Source organism: Pholis gunnellus (genome assembly GCF_910591455.1).
Source record: "Pholis gunnellus genome assembly, chromosome: 13".
In the NCBI taxonomy this organism is placed as follows: Eukaryota; Metazoa; Chordata; class Actinopteri; order Perciformes; family Pholidae; genus Pholis; species Pholis gunnellus.
Genome location: NC_136540.1, coordinates 17,851,529 through 17,868,318, shown reverse-complemented (window position 1 = coordinate 17,868,318; position 16,790 = coordinate 17,851,529). Strand labels below are relative to the sequence as shown.

The 16,790-nt window shown below is 39.6% G+C and overlaps 1 protein-coding gene across 1 annotated transcript; it reads right to left on the bottom strand.

Annotated features, from left to right (window-relative positions):
• Positions 1–7,053: 7,053 nt before the first annotated feature.
• cnih2 (cornichon family AMPA receptor auxiliary protein 2) lies at positions 7,054–14,584 on the bottom strand (the record flags this gene model as incomplete). The annotated part of the gene is made up of 6 exons (XM_079172312.1): positions 7,054–7,081; positions 7,223–7,366; positions 7,446–7,558; positions 9,390–9,437; positions 12,263–12,331; positions 14,504–14,584. The coding sequence occupies 6 exons, from the start codon at positions 14,582–14,584 to the stop codon at positions 7,054–7,056; spliced, it is 483 nt and encodes a 160-aa protein (XP_079028438.1).
• Positions 14,585–16,790: the final 2,206 nt, after the last annotated feature.

The window sequence follows — 16,790 nt, the reverse complement described above, 5'->3', positions numbered from 1 at the left end:
CTTGATCATGTATCTTAATTGCCCTTATTAGACAGACAGTGAATCTCTCTGTGCATTGTGGTAAACACACGTTATATATGTTAAGATGGGTGAACTCAAAAGCTTGTACGAAGAGCACAACCTATGTCTGCTCAGGCCTGTGAAGATGACAGCTAATAGCTGTGTACGTTCATAACAACCTCTTCCAACCTGTCACCATCATCTTCATTAAAGGTGAATCTTTTCAGGATTTAGGTCTTAACAGCAGACGTTCCAGGAGCTTTTGGGCTTTTTCTGTCAGGCTTCAGCTTTGTATTCGCTCTGTTCCAAATTACTCTGAAGGAACAAATAGTTATGGGCTGCATTAGTACGAGTAAATGGCCTCAATCATCATTAAAGCAGTGCTCCTTGAAGCTTTGAATCAGAGCAGGTTGATTCACTGTGTGGGTGGCAGGTGGTCGTATTGTTAACGGAGCGGTGCGTCACCTTGAGGAAAGTTTCTTTTGAATAGGTGCTTCCTTGATGGTGTGTCATTATGGCCATTATCTTGGTTCACATGGCATTTTAAAAGTGGAGTTTTGTCTGTTTCACCTTTTTAACATATTTAGACCCCTATTATATTAACAGGCAATCACAAATCAAAGTGGGCCTTTTTTTTTCGATTATCAATCGCTGTGCATTTACACTGCAGTTGATGTTTCTCTAACATTGCAGTGAGGTGTACGCATACAGATGACGGAGCTCCCTGCTGATGCACACCTTCATTTTCACCTTTTAAGCCCATTTACAGCCTTGCCGACACAGCACTCAAGCTATTTTTTTGTTGTTTTTCACACGCTAAGTGCTAATTAGGAATGTGTTTGTATAATGTCGCATTTGTCTACATGGTGATTGCTTTCATGCTGAATTAATACATAATAGTGTTATGTTTTATGTTTATGTGTATGTGTGTATTTTTTCTTTTCACCAATTCTTTTTTTTTTTTGCTCTTGTAACACTTTGTTTCTGTTAAGAAAAGTGCATGCTATAATGTAATATTGTTGATATTCTCATATGAGATTAGTTATTTGAATGTTGAATTGTTTCATACAAAACTTTAGCGTGAATATAATTCTATATTATGTGACCGTATGTGGTACCTGGCAGATAATCATGATAAATCATTCCAGTATTTCATTGATATAGTACCATCGAAAACAGTGATAGAAAGTAATCGCATACATTTACTCAAGTATTGTACTTAAGTACAGTTTTGAGGTACTTGTACTCAGCGGTGGAAGTAACCAATTACATTTACACTTCTTGCTGAAACAAAGTATTTTTTTGTATAATAATAAGAGTATAATAAGAAATATTAGTAATTTTACTTTACTTAGTAAGAATCCTGGAAATGGACCAGAAGAAATGATTTATATCATAAGCTGCATTAGAGAAGAAGCTGCTGGTGTGTCTGTGGCAGCAGGTGAACAGAATGCAGTTACACTCTGACCTCACACCTGAACTGTCATGGGGTGTGAGGGGTACGGTCGCACCTGGGCTCGCAGTTTGTGAACAGTACAAAAATAAAATATAAAAAATATGTATGTCATCATGTGTTGAGATCACATTAGAGATATTGTAAATTTTAGATATTGAAAATTGCTGTTGCACGTTTTTACTCATAGAAAGTTGTAAAGTAAAGTAAAGTTGATTTAACGCTTGTTCCTTCAAGTGTTAAATCCCTGTTACGATCGGTATTACAGTCTGTCAAAAACAATTTTGAAGGACATATTTTCTAATTTGTTTTTTAGAGTAATTTGCACATAATTGACAAATGCAATGTCATGCTTTTTCTAAATAATGCGATTCATTGAAAATGATCTTGGTATTTAGTTATAGACGAAAGCAATGGATATTTTTATAGATGAGACAGCAGCTGACGGTCGGAGTGAGTCACGCTGAAGTCTCTGTCTGCACCGACGATCCACCGTCCAAATAAAAACACAGGTGCGAACAGGTTTGACACATTCTTTGGACACAACCAACAACTGTTAAGACAGCACGCCTGCTCCTTTTTCAGTCTTTGGATGACAACATTTATTTAGTTGTAACTAACAGAATGTAAATGTATTGCCCAGAGTTTATTCATTTATTCATTTTGTACACAGGACAGTCTGTGTACAAAATGATCAAACAAAATGAGCCGACCATACAGGCCACTCAACTATTTATTTTTCCCCTTTTTTCCTTTTTAATTAAATCTGTTCTTTTAATGAAATAGTCCACCTTTGATTAACATGCTTTCCTCATAATCATAGTGTTCTTGTTACTGTTATTGCCTCAATATTCAGTACAGAATGGCCTTGTGGTCTTCCTATATGTATGCATGTCTGTACAGCCAATAATATGCAACATTCCAGAGTGTCTTGCATAATAATGAATGTGCAAAGTGTGTGTGTGTGTGTGTGTACGTGTGTGTCCGCACGCATGCACCTTTGCATGTGTGCGTGCACTTTCCAAATGTGTTTGCCAATCGTGACGTTTAAGGCCCATCAGTTGTAGCCAGTTTCCATGGTAACATCTCTCTGAGAGCACAGACGTAGGAGAGAGGGGAGAGGAGTTGAGACAATCATGGCGATGGAGGGCGCTGAAAAAGGAAGAGCCTGCGATGAGGAGTGTGAAGCAGTGAGAACCGTGGAATCAGGCAGAACGAGAAACAGATGCATGTGTTGTGAGTGTGTGTTGCTCTGTGTGTGTTGCTCTGTGTGTGTGTGTGTGTGTCCTGTGATAAACAGGTATCATGCATGGAAGCCTTGGGGTTGTGGTCGTCATGAGTACATACATGAACCTGTTATATATGCACCGGATGGAATAGGAATTTTAAAAACTGTATTGTGCAGGAGAGCAGCGCCGGCGGGCATGTGAACCAACTTTACCAATACCAATTGTATTTGTATGTGTTGTGAGTGAGAGCCTCGCAGTGAGTCAACAGGAATCTCTAATACAATGTAGTTTCCATGGTGACAGCAAATGGACAGGGAATGATATGTCCTTTTCAAACAGAGGGGAAAACGCCAGCTTGAAGCCTCGCTGTTGCTCTGTTTTCTGTCTGAATCATTATTTAGACAAAGTGATAACCCAGCAAACCTTACAGACCCGACAAAGGACTTCCTGGGGCGGCTTAGAGACATACTCCAACGCTTTCTTCTGTCTCTCTGTTTTCCTTTTCAAACCAGACAAAAAGATATTCTTGCTGAGCATAGAAATGTCAGAAAATGTTAAATGTACTATAGCTGCAGTGACATTTTCATCAGTAATCTTTTGCCATGTAGATGTACTAATGTCAAGTAAGTTTTGTTATGCGATCCAATAGGCATCCAGTGCTCTATTATTTGATACGTTAGTATTCTGGAGGCGCAGACAGTAATGAAAGGCTATCATCCTCTCTTTGCCGCCTCTCCAGTGGAAGCTCTTTTCACATCAGCGAGGCATTTTTGGGCAATTCAGTATTTTGGTGCTTTTTGAGAGCTTGGGTGAATGTCTCTGAGACCACTTCTGAATGCAGCTGCTTTTTAACAGCTCTTCGATGTGGCAGTTGGTCTCCTATACTCCGTCTAATGCAGGACTATCCTCGCTCATAGATTGCCCACATCATCCTCAGAGTTATATATTTCTATATTTCTTCCCCTATACATCTCTGGCGTTGGCAGAGCATCATGTCTGCAAAGCTCCTCACAGATGGCAAAAACACTGACCCTCAACAGACAGGAAGCAAGACACTTGCAGATGATCTTTTTTGGCATTACTGTTTTATTAGAATACGGCATGAGAATCGCTGTTTATTACCTGTACATCATAGTGTAACCTAATAAATATAAAGTAATCCACCAAATTTACTGTAGCGCACATTGATGATAAATGTATAAAAGACAGATACAAATAGATATACTTAAATACAGTTTTCTAAAATGCTTTGTTTAGAGCAACTACATAATGACATTCAACTGAGCTGTTTTCTCCTCCTCTCCGCATGTTCCTGTGCTTTATTAGTGATTGTCCATACACTCACATTGTTGGCAGAGTTTTGAGGTTTCAGACTCCTGTGATTACTTTCATGGGAGCATCGTTTGGCACAGTACATTGTCTACTGTGTGTCTTCAGGAGCACTGACAGACTATTAGTTGCTTCAGTCAATGTTGTTGCTGTAATTTGGTTGAAATTCAAATGAGGAGTTGCTCCCTCGAAACTTTTCATTGGTACCAAGGTGACATGAAACAGACTGGGATAGACAGGTGTGTGTGTGTGTGTGTGTGTGTGTGTGTGTGAGAGATTAGGTTTTTTAGTTGGTGGCATTTCATTCATTCATGATGCAACTACTGCTGCTGCACCGAGCACAACATGTTTTTTAAACTTGAGCATCTTTTGCAGTGAAGCTATTCTGTAACATTTGTCTTAAAAGGTAAAGTACATGTACTGTGTGAAGCAGTTACTACAGATTCATTTTGAACATCATTTTGACAGCGATGATCGCGTTTTTTAACATGTTTTGATTATTTAAAGATTTGTTGTCTTGTTGTCAACAATCCTGTGAAAAGACCAAAACCAACGATGATTTTGCGTAGCAAAAGCTTGATCCATCTTATTCCTCTGTGACATCTAACTGTTAAGATCAGATCAATGACTATGTTGACCTGCACAAAATATTCAGTTTTTTGCCCATATTCCAAAAAAGGAGATATTCCTAGTAAGCCGTTTACATGGCTAATGAAAATGAATATCCCTGAAATATTCTCCTTTACGTGCAACCGTGCGTACTCTGATTATATTAACCAGTGCAACCGAGCACACACAGTCTCCCTCTTTCATTCCTTCCATCACCTTCTTGAAAAGGGCCGACGTTGCGTTATTTGCACACATCCAAAAACCTGTTGATATTCAAGTTTATCATAATGTTTAAAAGTAGGTTTGTTTCACATTCCGACAGAATTTGGGCTTTTTTTTGGGGGGGGGGGGGGGCATGAATCTCTGCCCCCCCCAAACAAATAGTTTTGGGGCTCCCCAGAAAAGGGAAGTCGAAAAATATGAACACATTGTTGGTTTTAGTCTTTTCATGGTATTTATTGACACCAACTAAAAAAATAGAACAATGGCAGCTTTATCCTATAGCCCAATTTATATTGGTATCGATTGTTGCTTCCAATTGAAATGCAGTTGCAGTTTAACCGTCGTAAATATGCTTACACGCACAAAATGTAAAGCAAAATCTTTTGTGTAGTAAGTCTCTGTTTTGTATTTAACTTTCCAGAAAAAAAAAAACAGTATCAGTACCAATATCAGTGACACAACCACTGTTGAATCATCATGTCAGCTCATGATGAGGTAGGAATTTTAGTTGTACATTTTCTGACATAATTAGAAACTTCTTCAGTTGGCTTCAATAAGACATATATAACTGAGACCCACAGACGTGTCATCACCACCGTTTACTCCATGTGGAGCTGGCGTATGACAAACATCACACTTTGAGTTTCTGTTTTCTAAGGATGTTAAAATCACACATTTGAACCATCACGTATCTACTAATAGATCAAACTAATGAACATGTGATAGCAAAGGCAGCACCAGCTGAGGTATGGCTTTGCTGTTTACAAATCTCGGTCATCAGCAACATCAGCGTCTTACGTCTGTCTCTTCTGAAGCGGTACGATTGTGTAGACGTATTGAGATGACGTCAATGTCCTCACACTCCTGAAATAACTAAAACATTGTCAAAGAGTCATTATTGTCTCATCTGCCACTTGTGTCCCACACACTGTTATTACATACACTGAATAACACTGCATCGATATGTCTTATTAATCATATCACATTGCTAGTTTGCTGTTTTTAATTGCTTTTTGTACATAAGATTTCTATATTCTACCTCGGATCAGAGAAAAGTTGCTGAGCTAAAATGATTATAGTATAAATGCAGATGAAGATTAAACTGGAAATAGGGATAAGGCGCTCCCTGCCCACTATAAATACAACAGAACTAAGCTTTTTTGTCTATTTCTTCAAGAAAGAAAAAAACATTTTGCCAAAATGAAATGTGTGTTACAGAAAGGAAGATAACGACAATGCCCGACAGTGCCTGATCATGTAGATTAGGATACTGCATCATCATGTTTTCTTTTCACGTCCTAATTGACTTTTAATTTGGCACAATGTTTTTTCAGACATAGACGTTTGGCATTAAATGTCTTGAGCATGAAGCTCTTTGGAAAGCATGAACCTAGGTTGTAGCATTAAATGTGTCCTTACAGCAATGGACATACTTACTTTGAACACACGTTACAAGCGCTGACCCTTACAGTCAAACTTATGGTTAATTCCTTGTTTTTGTTACAGTGGGAAATTTGACTTTTGGCAGAGGCTGGCAATAAAGAGATGTTGTGTTGGTCTATGCTTTATCTCAATCTTGGTTAAAAGTGCACACACCAGTCTGTTATCTCCCTGCCAGGCCCTCTGCATTTCATACAGTGCTTTAAATCTCTCCCGTACATTTTCACTTGCTTGTTATAGTTTTACATACCTATAAAACAATCAAAGCAGTGGTTTGAAATTAGAGGTGGCCATCTTGGTAAATATACGGATTGATACCAAAACAATCCTGCTTTTAGTACATTTTGAATCAACGAATACAGACATATTATTTTGTTTTTCAGCCCCTAAGTGTTAGGAGATTCACAGTGAGTTGAGCGACTGGATCAGTAAGAGCAGCATGGGAAAACTCCAGCCCTTCAGAAATATATTGTTAGTTCGTACAATTGGTCAAAGGCAACACACCTGCGGTGTCCTCTTTCGGTTTCAATCCTTAGAAACTTTGTCCAGTCGTCCAACAGCAGTATCTGGGACGAAACAGTATTATCGAGTTCAGGCCTTTACATTCACATTATCACTCAGAATGGTCTTCTTGTTTTGTCCAAGGTTAGACTGTTGAAAACCCAAACCAGTGATGGGAAGGATGGAGAGAGGAAGAGTTTATGTCCCCATTTGTTCCTCTGTGTCTTTCTTACAGATACGTCCTTTTATTTTCACCAGATATCCTGTCTGTTAGAAGCTCACCAAGGCGTAGACCATACTTCCGCAGGAAATAGAACGTGGCAACAGATGGAAACATTGGGAGAAAAAAGTAATTGTGCTGCTTTTTTGCAATAAGTTCATAAAACATGAAACCTAATGAAGCGACTCTTCATTTAAAAGATTGTGAATTTGAACTGACCTGTAGAGATAATAGAAGAAAGAGAGCAGATAAAAGCCCATCTTACACCAGGACTCCTTCTGGCAGTAATTGAGAATGTCTGCGTTCATCACACTGACGGGATCGTACATGACCTCTGACCCGTCAGCTGGCCGATGAAGGAACCTGAAAAAGAAGAGAAGTTAGGCTCACGCTGGTGCTGGATCACCAGAAGCTTGTCAACACATCTTTTATGAGACTGTACCTCCACAGATGGTAGAAGAGCAGCGGGATATTTAGGCCAAGTGTGACCCACTCTCCAGCACACATGAACATCAGGCAGAAGAGCCCGTGGATGGAGTACTCTGGTACCACCAACTAACCGGAACAGACACAGGGAGTCAGGCTATAGGTCTGCATACAGCCACAGTAATCAGTAATCACACTTCAACAACTGCTGGGAAAACACTGAAACACTCATGGGTTGCACGTTGTGATTTAACTACAATCTACAAAACCAGAATCACACTGCGAGGCAAACACTTTCACACAGAGGGTGTTAATGTTACTCATGGCTCGCTGCTTTTACGAGTGCAAATATAGTTTCATATACATGAAGACTGGCTTTAGCAGTTAGCAGAAATTGATGTAGGCTAGTTTGACATAGATGGTTCAGGTTGCTCAGATAACTAACTTGCTTCCAGACCTTAGAATCAGTGACATATTATAATCTTTTAAATTATTGTAGCAAACTTGTTAGCAAACAGTCGATTGTTCGCACATCCAGCTGATACAGAGCAACATTTGTATTCATTTGAAGTCGGCCATTTGGTCACTTGATTGATGTAAGTCCAATATTTAATCTTCTTTTACCTCGGTTTTGGTCTCCACCAACTCCAGAGGGAAATATCTGGCTCTCTAGCAGCTAAATGCCCCACTATGTTCATGAGCTATAGTTGCTGTTAATTGGTGCGGAAATGAAAATGTTGATTTTAGCTGCTTTAAAGAGCAACAATCAGCATTAGTTTTTGTTGACACAGCAACCTTTTAACTGCTCCAATTAACCTACAGTCTCCCTTTGACTGACAATATTGTCTATGAGACAGATATGTGACCACTTATTGATTGGGGAAAAATAACCCTCCGGGCTGGGAAGCATGAACACATTGTCAGAATGACCAATAAAGAGAAAACAAAAAAGTAAATGAATCTGATTACCAGGCTAGATTGATCCCCTTTCTATTTACAAATGTATTAGGTAACACTGCATCATGTTCCATGTTTTACCTAAATAAATCCATGATGAAGATGTTAAGTGTACCTCCTTTACAGTTAAACAGTTAAAGACACTTGAAATGATATTTGCCCAACATAAGTTAGTGGCATTTAAATTACTCTGTGGAAAATAATGAATCAATAAATTAAACTCAATCAGTCAATGGCAAATATATGTGAATCAGTAGCTAAATATTGGTAAACCTCCAATTACCATTTTCCTCTTTTTGAACCTATTACATTTTTCAATTCAATTTAATTCAATTTATTTGTATAGCCCAAAATCACAAATTTGCCTCGGAGGGCTTTTACAATCTGTACAACATACGACATCCTCTGACCCAGGACCCTCTCATCAGAACAGGACCCCCCCCCCCCCAAAAAAAAAATCACTATTCCTGTGACAGACATTTTAAACTGACTGTTCATTCAATTTAATCATAAAAACATTCATCTTTACACTGATGTAAAAATATATTATGGTTCAAATTGTGATCCCAGAGCTAACCTTGTAAGATAATAATGTTACAGTTAGCACGCTACCTTCCCTAAAGCTCCTCTTGTATTGTGTTTTTTTATTGATTTAATAACTTGACCTCATTTGAAGTCCTCTGTTGTACCTAATACTGTTACACATGTTCCAGCACAAGCATGTTCAAAATGGCCTCCAGAGCATGTCACATTTCATATCAGGGACATTGAATTCTCTTTCTGAAAGTGTTGAAATCACCACACACACATAATGTCTAACTGTTCTCCATCTCTGTGTGAAAGCAGAGCGGCGATGCTGGGTTGTGGAGATGGGCTACATGTGGAATGAAACGGAGTGCGTCATGGTCCTCACAATGGTTAGAAATGAAAATGGTCATGGTTGTCTGAAGCCCGTATGTTTTATTCCTCCACCAACAACAGGTAACGAACAACTAGTACTCACTCTGCGGAGAAGGTTGCAGATTCTTTCAATGTTGAGAATCCTTTCCCTCTGTGGATACAAAGAAAGTCTGAATAACAGTCTGCGTATTTCCTCTTCACTAATTATGAATAGTCTATCCATGAAAACATATCTCAAGGCAGAAATAAGACATGCAGAAAATAGACCTGGTGAGTGCTTTTAAATACATAGAGATTGCTTTGTAAAATCTGAACAATACATGTTCATTTTCTCTCGACCCCAGCCACTAAAAGATACTCAACTAAAAATGATTAATACAAAATCATTTTTCAAACTCTTGAACTCTATTTATCATACTTTAAAATATATATATTTAAATGCAACCAAGTACGAAGAAAATAAATAGAGGAATTTTTTTTAAATCAGCACATAAAGACATTTACACTTGAAGCAATAAGCACAGTGATGTTGGGTGCAGACATGTTTGCATCAAGGCTAACAGGTTTGAGTCATGAGGGCCATGAGTGAGGGCTCAATGATCAGTTTTACAAATGAAAACCATCCGTCTTTTAGCAGCCAGCGGTTTGTGGCCTCTTAGAGCGATCTTTTATTTGGGTGAATTCACTGATTAGACAAATGAGATGTTTTGCTGTAGTTCATCGACCTAGATTAATCTGGGTTCAAGCAATAGTCAGGGAATTAGCAGACGGATTGTTAATTAAATGGTTTGCTTAATTTAAAAAAAAAAAAAATCAAATAGATAATCATCGTGGATACGTTTAGCAGGTGTAAACCATACTGGTGTTTGTTGCCTCTGCATTCACTGAAGCCTCAGTTGGAAATACTCTTGTGCTAATTCTGTGACACATTGAGGCATCTGTCTAGTTACAGGATGATGGCTTCCAGTATCGAGGCCTCTGTGATGTCCGTTCCCTTTAGCCCAAGCCACAGGCTGCACATTTTATGAATCTGTGGACATAAATTCAAACTCCCCCGGTGATCTGAAAGTGGATTTTGCCCTGAATCTACAACATCCGGCCTCCAAGCCAGACACAGCATCACTGTCTATTTGCAGTTGTTGGTGTTGGTCTATGTCATTTTCTTCCCTTTGCTTGCTTTGTGCAGTGCATCCTTCCGCGACACTGGGATTTAAAACATAGAGAGCACAGTGCTCGAGCTGGGAGCTACGCTACTGCACAGTTTATGGTTTGTACTTGCACTTGAAATTGTTGTCCTGCAGTAACTCTGCTTAGATTTTACAGCATAAACCCTAATTAGTGTCAGGTCATACACTTCACTAGGAATTTTGAATTATTCCAATAAGGGAAAACTAATCAAAGACAGTAACATTTCACAATATACAGAACAAATGAAACAAATGCAGGACAACGAGTGCTGTCAAGTAGAATAATTAAAATCTTATCGAGTAGAGAACAACGGCCTTGTAATTTATTAATGAAATGTCAAGAGCTTGACCTTTGTATTTTACCATTTAACAGAGTTTCTTACAACCGCGATGGCTTTACAAATAAACCTGAAAACACGTGTTTAGTTTCTTCTGTTACGATGTTTCGTAAGTTATTTTTTCTACAAATATTTGCTGCTTTTGTCTGTTTTGTAGATAACGGCAGTTGAGTGAACACTGTGCTCTCTGCTAACAGAAGTAATTACTGGTTTTTTTTCCAAGGCTGTTTGAGATGTATGTCTTCTTCTGTTTGTGCAGTTTATTGATTTTGCGAGGGACTGGCAGTCTCACATCCTAGCGGAGCATGTTCTTTCTGAACACATCTGACATGCTGACAATTATAGGTTGTTAGTTACAGATTTAAAAAAGACGGCTGGCGTAGCCTTGGTAAGTAGCCTTGATACGTTGCCTGCCTGTTGCCAGGAAGCTTGTAATGCTCACTATTTGTTAGCACTCCATCTTTGCCTAAGAGGAAAGATAATACATCCACTTTGAAAGTGATTATTCACATCAGCATTTATTTCAGGGCTACTGTTTTGGGTTGCATTATATTTTACAGGTGTTGCAGTTATTGTGTCCACCCCCCTGTAGCTGGCGTGCCTCCACACTCCCACAGTCTGCTTTCACAGTTTCCTCTCCCACTCCTCATCACTATCTTTGCAGTTCAGATGCAGGTTCACATGATTGCTAGAACATTAGTTAACTTGTGAAAAAGACATTCACAGCTGCTGTCAACTTGCTAAATTAATAATGGCAGTCATTATTGACTCATGGTGATGTAATTTTATGGTTTTGCAAAAAAGGATTGAGACAGAGAGTTTCAAATGTGACTTAAGTCTAGTCTTGTACACTGAGGTGGAACCTCGTATCTGCTCTTTTATTGTTGCGACTGCACAGCGTCTCATTATATAAACCGCGTCTTCATTGAATTGATGAGGCAAACAAGCCTCTGTCTTTAAAAAAGGTTGATTGCTTCAATCTGCAAACAAATGAGTGTTCAAGGCAAATGCTATATAGATGCTACAAATGGAAGCTTGGAATAGTAGAAATTCTATTAAAAGTAGTACAAATATTTGATGTTGACTAAATGTAGCTGAATAAAACATTTGAAAGATTTCATTTCAAAAACACAAAACCCTCATTTACATAAAACGAGTGATTGCTTTTCCAATACGATTACAGGCATTCATGGCAGTGTGCTGTTGTTTTTTTCTAGAAAGGACATTTTTTTATAAACTCAGTCAACATTACAAATTTCCAGAGCAGAGTTCAGAAGCAGACTGACACATGTAAGGTCATCTGCAACATCTTTGGAGGGAAACCCTCAATTTGTTCTTTGCATATACGTGCAGATAATTGAATGTTCTTCTTGGAACTGAAAAGAAGGGATTTCTGTTCGCACACGAGCGTTTGATGATTCTTGAAAGAAGGGAAACAGCAGGGTTCTTACCGCTCTGGTGGGATTGCTCTGATCAATGGGGTTTTTGAAGTCTGTGCGAAGCTCATCAAACGCAATGATCTGAAAAATAACAGATATGTTAGTTTGTTTTCAAGTAATTACTTTTAGAGCACTAATGAATGCACACACTGTAATATGTTTATTGAATAAAGACATAATTGGTAACTTTTCAACACTACACTCAAGTCTCAGCCTCTTGTACAATACTGTCATAACTAACCTAGAACAGCTTACTGTACCGCACACACGCTGCATTCACGTTGCCCGAGCACATAAGGGAATTAAATAGTGAATGTGTACATGTATAATTACTTACAGCCTGGCGCTTTCCCTTTACACTGCTCTGATACGATTCATGTGGCATTATGCAGTTTCTTACTATTTAAGGAGCTCCTCTTAAATGATACGTGAGTCTCTTTTAATTAAGCCTGATCATGAAGTTTACATTAGAAACTGTGGAACATCCATTGAGACACACACAGCTTGTCAAAAGAACCAATTTCTAATGATAAATGCATTTATTTAATTATAATCTGGCAGGATTAAAACAATCACTTCACATTCAAAGTTAGGTTTTGCAAAAGTAGATATATTTAAAATGCAAGACTTAAGAAATATGCTTTGTTGAGTTTGTATTTAAGAGGATTATGGTCTACTCGCGATATGTATAGAATCTGGAACTATTTAGTTTTTTTTGTCCTCTTTAGTCAAACTAAAGGTCACTGTAGAGCAGATAATGTCATTGGTGGATATGCTAGGCTGACAGGTTGCTATCTGCTCCCTGTGAGGTGAGTATGACTATTTCTTTCTCACCAGCTCCCTGATTAATAGCTCTATAAAAATACTAATAATTCTTGGTGTAAAGGCCACCCGCTGTGCTTATCATCATTTCAGCTTTTAAAACAGCAAAGCTCAACTTCGACTGCTCATTGAGAAGCAGTGAAAGGCAGACATTTTTCGCCGATAAGTGAGCCTCTGATTTGCGTCAACAACGGCTGATAATATGAAAACAGATCCGTTTAAAATCGTAACAGTCCTGGAGGTAATTTCCCCCGTACGAGTCTGGAAGGCTCCCCCCTCGTCTTCCTTCACACTTAGCTCCGTTGTAAACAGATGCAGTTTCCATGGCAACATGGTGAGCCCCTCAGTGGGCTCCATGGTTACTATAGCTGTGAACAAACATTCTGATTGGTTGAGAGCCAGATAGAATTGGGGTGCTGTACCCGTGGGTGGAGGCAGACTGGGGGAAGGGGTGAATATAATCATAGTTTGATAAGCGTTTCAATCACATGGCTGAACGCTGAGCCAGACACGCGCTTCTGATCCGTCTCTTTCACACACAGACACACTGACTGACTCACATGCAGTCTCACCCACTTAGTCAATTGCTACGTTAGTCATTTCAAGTCTTGTGTTCATAATGATGTGTTTTGTATTTCACATTATTCCTGCCTCCGTGGACCCAGTGTTAAGGGTGAGGGATCAGAGCTTTAGTGTTTGTTCTGTCTGCACTCGTGTAAACCAGCAAGCCAGAGTGCACCGGTGCCCAGCAATATCTGTGCAAATTCCACTCAAAATGCCGCAGGCAGACCGATTCACAACAGCCTGGCGGTGGGATTTACGATCATTGTGTTTTGCCGCCTCCCTGTACTCATTTTGTGCAGTTTGCTGAAGCCTGAACACCTGAACTGTTTATTGTCAGTTAGGTTGCCGTACTGTGAAGGGATGGAGCTGGTTGGAATCTGTCCTTTTGTTAAATATGTCAGGGTCAGACAAGCTCAGGTTAATTATACTGGCGATAAACCAGTATGTAAGCAGGTCACTTAGGAAATGGAAATCGATGAAAAACCCAAACTCATTTCGCAGCCTGTGTTTTTTAGGTCCCATGCATCTCCTCTGTGGTCTGTTCTGTTTCAACCAATTATTACTTTGCAGCGAGGTCTTTGGTGGCTTTTAAGCGACAATTCAAAATGTCAGTCAGGTACAATTAGACTGAGACTCAGCTGACACATTTATGCATGCCATTACTTCTAGAGTACCTGAGCGAGGCGTGCGCTTGCCGTGTTCCTGTCAGTGTTGCACAGCGGTGCGTTGGTGGATGTGTTTGTCTGCCTGCGTGGGATGGAGCGTGGACGTTCACAGGCCCTACATGTGTCCTATTTTAGTTTCAGTGTGTGTGTGTGTGTGTGTGTGTGTGTGTGCAGTGGCTCCAGTGTGCATAGTGCTACTCACCTGCCATATGACAAAGAAGATAAGAGCAGCGCACAGCACCAAGGTGAGCATGTAGCAGAAGGCCGCAAAGGTGAATGCCATGGCTGAGCCTGCCATCTTGATGCCGGGATGGGTCGAGAGAGAGAGGAGGGAACGCGTCCCCTGCTCTCTATCTCTCTGGCTATTGCTCTCCCTCCTTTTAGTGGAGGTTAACGTCTGTTTCCCCCTCCGATGCGAGCGGAGTCTGTGTCTTCCAGGTGGGTGGATCACTCAGTTTTCAGTGAAAATCAATAGTCATCTTGGCTTCCCTGCTTGCACTCATGTCTGTCTTTTTGTACGTGTGACAGCAGGACGACCCCTGCCTCGCTTTGATTTAGGAAGCACTTATATGTCTTTTCACAGCCACAGTTGTCCGTCGTTGGCCTGGTGCTCCTTTTTTTTTTTCAGCCTCTGACAGGCAAGATGTCTGTCTCCTCCTCCTCCTCCATGTAGTTTCTCTTTAGACGAAGCCTACACATTTCTTTTTCTCACAGTAACGCAAGCCACAAAGTGTCCGACTGACGCGCTGACAGCAGAAGCACAGGATTCTTGTCGATACTAAGCGCAGCACTGTGTTTTAATAACAGTGAGGATTATCGTCTCTGATGGTTATGGCTTGTGATAGTTCAGTAGTTTGTTGTATGGCTTTCAGTTCATCTGTTGCTCTGAATCAAGAACACCATTAATGACGCATATTTCTAAATCACATTTAACACAGTTGTAAACAACCAGAGTTGGCAGATCATCTGTGAGTTATAATTTACAGAGCAATCTTTTGGTATATTACTTATTTTATTACAAAATTTGGGGGAAATTATTTATTCACCACCACATGAATCTGACATTTTGCTGAAGATACAAGCTATTGCTTTGCACATTAAGACAGTTAAGACGGTTATATTCTGACAAAGCAAAATTCTGGTGGTTTTGCAATAAAATAATATATTATAAAATAATTAAATAATAAGTACGAATCAGTGAGGGAGCAAATATTGTAATTGGCTTTCAAATGAAACAGCTATTTATCATTACAATGCGAATATCACACACCCAAGAGGACTTACAAATACAAGAGTACAATATTGATAATAGTTTGAGTTAGGATGGTTCAATATCTTGACCAATCTTAATATCGAGTAAAGAATACCTGTGTCTGGCTGGAGACGTGTCTGCCACTGAACAGTCCACTCTTTCCTCGTCTCTGTCAATTTGGGTCGGCACCATGTCAGAATTCTCTGCTGTGCATCTTTCTCTCAGACGCATCCCTCAGATTTCTCCAAAAACATTCAGATTTGTCTGCTAATGCGCAGGATAAATTATTAAATTCTGGGTGGGGGGGGAGAGGAAATTTTAAACAGAAACCTGCAGGACATCTACATGTTGAGTCTCATTTATTCTGATTTAGAAATCTCTTCTGTTCTTAAGCAAAAATCTCCATCGCCCTCAGAAGTCATGAGTTAATTAGTCCACCTTTCTATGGTCTCCCCCTCTTTATTTCCTTTTCTTTCTTCCTTTCTATAGTCCTCTTTTTGATCCTCTCTTCCAGAGATTTTTGAAAACAGACCTGAATGTGTTTCCTGAGTCTACTGTCTCTGTCTGTCTCTTCCTCTATTTCTTAGACTGCGAGAGAAATATTTCTATCACCCTTGATGTTATAACGGTCAACCAATAGCATCGCTCTGTCTCCCTCCCTCTTATTTGCTCTCTCTTTTCTCTCTCTCTCTCTACGCTCTCTCCTCCTCCTCTTCCTCTCTGTCTGTCAGTCGCCCTCTCTCTTGCATTTAAACATTTCCATAATCCCTTGTTCCCCAGGGAGTGATGAGGGGGCAGGGCAGGCTGCAAATATTTTTCCTTTTGTCAGCCACTCTCTCTCTCTCTCTCTCTCTCTCTCTCTCTCCCTCTGTCATTCCCTTTCACCGGAGCCTTCAGTCATCCGTCATTTCATGAAATGTACTGTAAGTCTGTTTCTTAGAGGGTGTTGCTCTTAATCAGTCATTTCTTTCAATTGTCCGCACTATTAGCTATTCAGTCAACATATATTAAATTGCACAATTTCAATTTTTTGGTAATTCTCTCTGTTTTCCAGATGATTGAACAGACTTTATAAACCATGGTTGCCATCTAATGCACAAGACTGACACATCTTTCGGTTAAAGTAGAGTGTCACAGATTCTCCATGTTAATCTGGACAAATACCAAAGTCTGTGAGGATCACCTGCATTACAAAGACACCAAACACAAAACGGCATTAGTGAAAGTACTTCACCAC